The sequence below is a fragment of the Sapajus apella genome, unplaced genomic scaffold (genome assembly GCF_009761245.1).
Source record: "Sapajus apella isolate SASKATOON/1434 unplaced genomic scaffold, GSC_monkey_1.0 scaffold63, whole genome shotgun sequence".
Lineage (NCBI taxonomy): Eukaryota > Metazoa > Chordata > Mammalia > Primates > Cebidae > Sapajus > Sapajus apella.
The window spans coordinates 573,164-582,449 of record NW_022437003.1 but is presented as its reverse complement, the minus strand read 5'-3'; the positions used below and the strand labels follow the sequence as shown (position 1 = coordinate 582,449).

The following is a 9,286-nucleotide window of genomic DNA, read 5'->3' as shown; positions in this document are numbered from 1 at the left end:
TTGCTCTTGTTGTCCAGGCTGGATTGCAATGGCGCAATCTTGGCTCACTGCAACCTCTGCCTCCTGGGTTCAAGCAGTTCTCCTGCCTCAGCCTCCCTAGTAGCTGAGATTACAGGCATGTACTGCCACGCCCAGCTCTAAACTAACTCTATTCTAAAAGTCTACTTAATACCTGACTTTTAGAAAGATCTTATCTTGTTCCCTTTATTTTCTGTTTTTTTCCTCATGATTACCTTGAAAGTCTTAATAAATATATAATTTATGTGAGTAATTCCAATTTTATTGAGAGTGAGTTATTGGTATCAAGACATATATATGTTTTAGGTTTCCTTTCTCTTAAAAAAAATACATTGCTTTATTTTTGAAAAACAGAGTGAACACTGATTTGGTTTAGTCTTAATCCAAAATTAGTAAAGTATTAAACCGTATTTTATGAATGTTCTTTTTTCCTACAGCTCTACAACTTGCATATATATGCACATAAATGTATATATATTGCATATATGTGTATATATGAATTATATAATATATATGCAATATATATGCAATGTATATAATACATACACAATATATGCATTATGTATACATATATGTATACATATATGTGTAATATATACATTATATATGTTATGTACATATACATAATATACCTACATATACAACGTATATACGTGTGTGTGTGTATACACTTATATATTTATATGTTTTGGGGCGTTTTTTTTTAACAGCATTTGAAAGCTGTGATAACTCCAGAGTGTCTTCTGATACTAGATTATCGTAATTTAAACTTAGAGCAATGGCTGTTCCGGGAACTCCCTTCACAGTTGTCTGGAGAGGGTCAGCTCGTTACATACCCTTTACCTTTTGAGTTCAGAGCTATAGAAGCACTCCTGCAATATTGGGTAAGTCTGTTTTTATTTAGTTTCCTGGGTTTATTCTGATTTTGAAATGTCATTGAGTGGGAAGACAAGTTGGTGGTATTGTTTCAACGGCACGCCCCTGACCACACCCTGCCCTGTCTCTAAGGACGCTGCATGGAGATAACACTTTATTCTTAAAGCGTATGACCCTGTCAAATATCACTGAAGATTCTAGGTATCCACAGTCTTCAGAGTCATGTTATGGCAGTCAGTGAAGCACATTTCAAGTTTACTACCCGTTTATCCCTTGAGGGATGATAATTCAAAATACTTAATATCCTGAATATGATATAAATTAACATATATTTAAAAAATTTAAGTGGATTCCATTTTGTTCTCTAAGACTATGTATATTAAAGAAGTGCTTTACCTGTGATAAATATTAAGTCATTCTTTGATTTGTTTGTACAGTCCTTTGTGTGAGCCAGGTAAATGATGCATCTCTTTGAGTCCTAGATTGACGTGGAATCACACACAGTTCTTCCAGTGACTCCTCCTTTAAGGGTCCTTGGATGTCTGACACTCCTGTCAGGCTCTGAACAAGCGTGGTTCTTTGCTTTCCTGACCCCACAAATCTTTCATTGTCTTTTCTTGCCCCTGTTAGTACGGTACTGTTGCGTAACTGGCTACATGCAAGAGTTGGTGCTGGGAGCATACTAACCAGAGTGCGAGGAGGAGAGGCTGGTTGAGAGGACATGAGGTAGATTGGGTTGGGTGAACCTGGTAAACTTCTCTTTTGTCTGCCTTGCTGTAAAAGAATAGATGGTTACACTTCCTGCTCTGGCGAATGAGCACCAGCTAGCACCAGCCAGTGGTTAGTGAGGGGCTGCACAGGCTGGGTAAACTCCCAGGAGTTCATGCAGTTAGGAGAAAGGCAGGGATCTTAAAAGGAGCAGGAGGTAAAGGGGCGGGGCTGGGCTGGCATGGGTTTCCTGCCTAGAGATTGGCTGTGAGGAGAATAGAGAGGGAGTGCAGGTTGTCTGCTGGGATATACTTTCTTTAAATGGGGTCCCAGGAAGATTTCTTTATGAAACAACACTACATATAAGCAAGACCAGCCACCTCTCAAAAGGGATAAGTTTTTGAACAAAGGAAAGCTCCCCAAACCCACCTGAGGGACCAAGACATGCCATGAGTAGATGTGCCTCACAAATAACCTATCTGTGACCCTTAGCAGCCTCCCCAACAATTTCCTGAGTCCACACCTTGCTGAGCAGAGCGTGTGGTATCTCTTAGATGGTAAAAAATGTGGTCTTCGTGTTTGGCTGTCCAGTCTTCCCTCCCTCCCAAGGACTTCTTTAACCAGAAGCAGTTCCTCTGGAGAATCACAAAATAAACATGTCTGCAAAGGCACAGTGATTCTGGACTCATTTTCAAATTTAAAAATCTTAGTTTCACAGTAATTGTGCTTCTGAGATAAAAACTGTATACTGTACTTTATGTCATTAGTTTTATCGCTTGATTCAGTTATATATGCTATTTACCAACAGGTATGGAAGTGTTTCAGTATTTTAACAACTGTATAGCAAGATTAGTGCATACCTGCTGAATATCAAACCATACTTGCATTAACCTAAATAGTATATTTTTTACTTTACTCTGATTATGTTTTAAAGTTTAAGTTTTTTTTTTTTTTTCAAACAGCTTTGTAGGAATTTTGAACCATATTCTGTTTACAAAGAACACAAATATTACTAAAAGCTTGTGTTTTAATAATAGAATGGCAGATTTTATTTTAATCCCTCATGATTTCATAATGATTGTCTATAGGAGGAAGACTCTTGTAAGAGTTAGCTCCTTGTCAATCAAATCTGTGCCTAATGATGACATGACACATGGTTCTTGGAACCCAGAAGATCTAGTTTTTGAATCATCTTGAAGAACTGACTTTGTTCTGAAATGTTATCAACATTTCAAGCTTCTACAGATTTCTGTATTAAATCAGAGGATTCACTGATCCTGAATATTCTAAAAAGATTGTTTTAATTCTTATGAAAGGTCATGTTGTTATCTAGATCAACACCCTTCAGGGGAAACTTAGCATTTTGCAGCCACTGATCCTTGAGACCTTGGACGCTTTGGTGGACCCCAAACATTCTTCTGTAGACAGAAGCAAACTGCACATTTTATTACAGAATGGCAAAAGGTAAATATGGGTGATGTATCATATTGGGAGTTGGAGACAAATATCTTTAATTATTAACATTTTGTTTCATAATTATTTTTAAAGTAAGAAAGTAGCCTAGGTGGGAAGTTGAGCTTAAAGGGGCACACAATCTAATGTTTGTTGGAAAGCTACTTTGCATAAAATGTTATATAAGGCTCTTTTACGTGTGTGATCTCATCTCATCACCCATTCAATGGTTGATATTGTCCTCATTTTGAAGAAGAGAAAACTGAGGTTTGAGTAACTTTCCTAAACTTACATGGCTAGCAAATGGCATATCTATATCGAAAATCAAAGTCCATGTTGTTCTTTTTCTTTAAAATCATAATGGATTCCAGAATTTAATAACATTTTATATGTGTCATAAATTGAATAAACATGCTCTTGGGAGTTGTACTCCCAAAATCCCTTCAAGAATTAACTTTTAAAATTCCTGAATCAGTAGTTTCTTGCCCAAAAATGTTGGAGTGTTTTTATCAGTTAAGAGTAATTTGTCTGTTTTATCACTGCCATGTTAATTAAGAATAAAATTAATTCCCAGACTGAAAATCTTAAATTCACAAGTGATTGTATGTTTCTGAGATAATGTATGCTGAAATTTATATCACTGATTAATTTTATCAATTAATTTAGATTTGGTTTGGGTTTTTTGTTGAGTTTTTTGAGACAGGGTTTCACTCTGTTGCCCAGGCTGGAGTGCAGTAGTGCAGTTCAGCTCACTGCAGCCTTGACCTGCAGGGCTGCAGCTATCCTCCTGCCTCTGCCACCCAAGTAGCTGGGACTACAGGTGCACACCACCATGCCCAGCTAATCTTTAAAATTTTTTAGTAGAGACAAGATCTCACTACGTTGTCCAGGCTGGCCTCAAACTCCTGAGCTCAAGCAGTCCTCCTGCTTTGGCCTCCTAAAGTGTTAGGATTATAGGCATGAGCCACCATGCCCGGTCAAATTGATTCTTAATTTGCCTGGTAAATTCTCCCCTTTTTTTTTTTTTTTTTTAAATAAGTGTTTGTTTAGCATGAATGTATAAGAGAATATACTTGGCAAGATACTCTAAAAATGCTGTTATCATGAAATGTTCTTAGAAGTTTATTCTGTTGATCATTTTTGTGTATCTTACAGTCTATCAGAGTTAGAAACAGATATTAAAATTTTCAAAGAGTCAATTTTGGAGATCTTGGATGAGGAAGAGTTGCTAGAAGAGCTCTGTATATCAAAGTGGAGCGACCCACAAGTCTTGTAAGTATATGATCATACTTTATTATTTATTTCCTTATAATAAATCTTTTGAAATTTTTCATAACTTTGTCTAGAAAGGAAAAAAAAATAAGTCTTTTGCCTTTTCTACTTCAAGGTGATTTTTCATACAGAATGTAACATTTTTCTGGACTAGAGAATATAGACGTTTTTCATCCCCAGTTTCACTTTCTCCCTGTGCATTATCTTATCTAATTCAATTTAATGAGGATATATTGAGTGCATATGGCATACCCAACATTACTGACATGTGGTGAATATAAACACATAGTTACCTTTATATTCAAGGGACTGACCACCAAATTGGCACACACATCTACCAAAATAACTTACATAGGAAGTAGAGTGGGAGAGAAATTTACATGGAGGAGGGAAAAGATGGGGTAAATACACAAGTAAAGCATTAACATGAATTATGTAAGTTCATTCTAATAAAAATGCTCATCTTAAAAACCTTTTATGAAGTTAGAAATTGTTTATGCTTCTTACTTGTGCACACTCTGGCTAAATGTTTACTTTTGAATACCCCAATATTTTATTTTTTGTCTTTCTAGAGCAATATCAGAAATTAACACATTTTTGTAATCAGTTTAGTTTCCACAGTCTACAGATTTTCTTAAAGCACTTTGAAAAATTGGTTATTTATGTTCTGATAAGGAAATACTAAGATAAAGGGGGCTATATAACATTTGATTGATAGCAGGTAGGTATGGTAGCAGAAGCTCTTGTTTGCTTTGCCTAGGCCAATCTGTCTCTAACGTGCTTTATGATACAAGCACCTTTTCAGAGTCCTTCATTCCCCCTTATCCTTTTTGGTAGGGTAGGGGAGCAAAGGAAATGGTCTTCACATTTTTAGTTGCGGATTTTGTTTTACCGATAGTGGTATTGGATTTGCACTAATTCATCTGCATTCACATATCTGGAGTTTTCTGTAACTGGCAGCATGTATCCGCATGAGTCTCTTGTATTGTGACCATGTAATACGGTGACGCCACCTAGTCTACATAAGGATGGAGCTTCATTCCTCAACTTATCTGTAAAGTGTTTAGGATCAGTTGACATAGCTACTCACAGATTGGCCACAATAATAGAAAAGACACAGGCGAGCTTTTCCACTGGTGGCTGAATGCTATATACTAATTTAGGAAGTTGTTACTAAGTATATGATACACATGTTGGGGGCATGTTAATTATTTTCTCTTGATTGAAGCGAAAAGAGCAGTACCGGGATTGACCACGCAGAAGAGATGGAGTTGCTATTGGAAAACTACTACCGATTGGCTGACGATCTCTCCAATGCAGCTCGGGAGCTTAGGGTACTGATTGATGATTCACAAAGTATTATTTTCATCAATCTGGACAGGTAAGAAAGTGTTATATAAAACAGTAAGTCTTTTGTTGTTAGTTTTTGTTTGTTTGTTTTTTGAGACGGAGTTCTGCTCTTGTTACCCAGGCTGGAGTGCAACGGCATGATCTCGGCTCACCGCAACCTCTGCCTCCTGGGTTCAAGCTGTTCTGCTGCCTCATCCTCCCGAGTGGCGGGGATTATAGGCATGCACCACCATGCCTGGCTAACGTTGTATTTTTAGTAGAGACAGGGTTTCTCCATTTTGGTCAGGCTTGTCTTAAACTCCCGACCTCAGGTCATCTGCCCACCTTGGCCTCTTAAAGTGCTGGGATTACAGGCATTAGCCACCACGCCTGGCCAATAGTAAATATTTTTTTATAAAATAATTATAAAGTTTTTAAGGAAATATCATTTTGTGAGGAATTATGCCATTATTATAATTTATAACTACTACATTAAAGTCCTTTTTTTTTTTTTTTGGATGTGTAGGTTTCATCCATGTGGGGTCTAATAGATTTGGTGAATGTGCTGTATATAGTTAGTGGGCCCTTCTAATCTCAATAGGTGTTCTCCTCTCCAGCCACCGTAACGTGATGATGAGGTTGAATCTACAGCTGACCATGGGAACGTTCTCGCTTTCGCTCTTTGGACTAATGGGAGTTGCTTTTGGAATGAATTTGGAGTCTTCACTTGAAGAGGTGAGAATGTATTATTATTTCTAAAACTTGGGGGTTTTGGCCGGGCACAGTGGCTCATAGGTGTAATCCCAGCACTTGGGGAGGCTGAGGTGGGCGGATCTCCTGAGGTCAGGAGTTTGAGACTAGCCTGGCCAACATGGTGAAACCCCACCTCTACTAAAAATACAAAACTTAGCCGGGCGCAGTGGTGGGCACCTGTAATCCCAGCTACTCAGGAGGCTGAGGCAGGAGAATCACTTGAACCTGGGAGGCGGAAGTGGTAGTGAGCCAAGATCTCACCACTGCACTCCTGCCTGGAAGACAGGGCGAGACTCTGTCTCCAAAAAAAAAACAAAAATCTTGGGGGTTTTGGAGATTTTTTAATGGATTTAAAAAATAAATAAAAAGGCTAACCTGTATACTACCATGGTGAAATAAAATAGATGCTGTAACTTAGAATTCAGGCAGTATTGTTGGACCCTGTTATAACCTAGATAAATACTACCTAGATTACCTTGTTTCCCAAAACATATAATTACAAATGGGAAAGGTCAGATAAAACTGTCTCTGTGAAGCAGTGTTAGAGTTTTTGTTTTTTAATTCTTACATGTCTGGCAACATACCAGGCAGCTTGCAGACTTTATTTGGCTCAATCATTGCAACTCTGAAAATAGATGTATTATCCCTACTTTGTAGATGAGGAGACTGAGTCTCGGAACATTTAAGTAACTTGCCCACATGCACAGGGCTAGAAAATAACAGAATTAGGACTTGAACCCAAAGACTTGTACTTTTTACTGCTCAGCTGCTTTTCCATGTTAAGATAACAACTCCCAGAGTTTTTCATTTCACTGTGGTTTTGTGCAGTCATCCCTCGGTATCCAAGAAGAATTGGTTCCAGGATCCCCACAGATACCAAAGTCTGTGGGCGTTCAAGTCTCTGATACAAAATGACCCAGTAGAGTCAACCTTTCAAACCTGCAGATGTAGAACCCACTGATGCAGAGGGCTGACTGTATTTTCAGAGAATATCTGATAGTGAGTTTTGTGGAAGTGAACCTTGATGTACATCTGACACAGTCTGGTGCTGGATTCTGTGGCGTCATTAGTCTAACAGGTCCACTCTCCATTGCTCACACCACCTCTCATTAGGACCGCTATACCCTTTTTAAAAGTGGTGTTGATAAGGTGTAAGCCTAATTATTATGATGCTCTTCTGCATACAACTATTCAGTGACTTGATTAGCCCTAGGATAAGAATCCTGGCCAATGGGGCCTTTCCCGGCCTGCTGCAATGACTGTCCATGTCGTGTGTCTACTCCTGCCACTAGCTCTCTGTGTCCTCCTCAGACGTGCTGCCTCCACTCCTCTCGCCTCAGATCCCCGCTTAGTTAGTAGGTGTCCCTTCACTGAGTGTACCGACAACCTGGCCCAGTAAAGTTACTCCCTTTGTCATATGTGCCCAAATAATCCTGCATTTCCATCTGCTACATTCCTTACATCTGCAATTCCTTGTTCAAAGTCTACAAAAGATCTTGAGCTCCTTGAAGCTCATTTTTTATTGCCTGCTATATACCAAGCACTGCTATAGAGCCAGTTAGCAGTGACTCTGCCCTCGTGTAGTTTACATTATAGTGGAGGAGAGAGTTAAGAAACATGGCCGGGCGCGGTGGCTCAAGCCTGTAATCCCCGCACTTTGGGAGGCCGAGGCGGGTGGATCATGAGGTCAAGAGATCGAGACCATCCTGGTCAACACAGTGAAACCCCGTCTCTACTGAAAATACAAAGCATTAGCTGGGCATGGTGGCGCGGGCCTGTAATCCCAGCTACTCAGGAGGCTGAGGCAGGAGAATTGCCTGAACCCAGGAGGCGGAGGTTGCGGTGAGCCGAGATCGTGCCATTGCACTCCAGCCTGGGTAACAAGAGCAAAACTCCGTCTCAAAAAAAAAAAAGAAAGAAACATAAAGTATGTTAAGTACTAAGTGCCTCAGAGAAAAATAAAGCCAGAAAAGCAGATAGAGAAAGTTAGGCAGTGGGATGGGTGATGTTTTAGAGATAGGGTGGTCAAGGAAGATGGTTCTAAGGGGGTAACATCCTGGTGGAGGCAGGAAGAATCTGCGGGAATGTGTTCTAAGTAGAGGGAACCGCAGATGTAAAGACTGAGGCAGGAATGATCTGAGCTTGTTCATTAAACAGCAGGAAGGTTGGAATAATTAGAAGAGCATGAGTCAGGTGGAGTGGTAGAAAATGAGGTCCCAAATACAGAAAGTATGGTCATCTCAGTTAATGTCAGGCATGGTAGCGGTTTGGATTTTTAAGTGGGATGGGAAGCCACTGGAGGTTTGAACCCAAATCTAGATCATTGGAAAGTTCAGAAGCAAGCAGAATACCTTGTGCAACATAGTCCAACCACTGACATTCTCAAAAGATCTTCCATCCAGAGAGCTTTACAGATTCCCTAAATGTGGCTGTGGGACTTTCTGTACAAGTCCCTGTCTTTTCCCCAAATAATTTTAAAGAATCATGTTTATGTACATATACTCAGACTAAAAGCTAACTCCATTTTATACTTTTATATTTTTCTCTCAATTGCCTACTTTTCAAAAAGATTTTTAAAGGGAAGATTTTTCCAATTCCTGTCTTGTAGTTTTAGTATGTGCGATCCTAGGTACAGCACAGCCCATTTGTAATGAGATACAAGGGGTAGGTGGTAGTGAGCTAAGCTTTCTCAGTAGTGAGCTGAACAAGATTCAGATTAATGCCGTATCAGAATTAAAAATTACATATCTTTGTAGGTGTCCTGAAGAGTAGTTGAAACATTCATTAAATCCGTGGATGTCAAATGTCTTTATTTCCATATAGTTAAAATTATTTAAAATGGTGAATCTGAGATAGAAATTTTTTTTTTTTTTTTTTT

At 39.0% G+C, this 9,286-nt stretch overlaps 1 protein-coding gene across 1 annotated transcript in view; it reads left to right on the top strand.

The window, feature by feature from the left end:
• MRS2 (magnesium transporter MRS2) overlaps positions 1-9,286 on the top strand; it is a 22,870-nt gene that overhangs the window by 9,025 nt on the left and 4,559 nt on the right. The window contains exons 5-9 of the mRNA XM_032247627.1: positions 729-902; positions 2,936-3,066; positions 4,210-4,326; positions 5,555-5,707; positions 6,273-6,390. Coding sequence (XP_032103518.1) covers positions 729-902; positions 2,936-3,066; positions 4,210-4,326; positions 5,555-5,707; positions 6,273-6,390 — 693 coding nt within the window. The remainder of the gene's footprint in view (positions 1-728; positions 903-2,935; positions 3,067-4,209; positions 4,327-5,554; positions 5,708-6,272; positions 6,391-9,286) is intronic.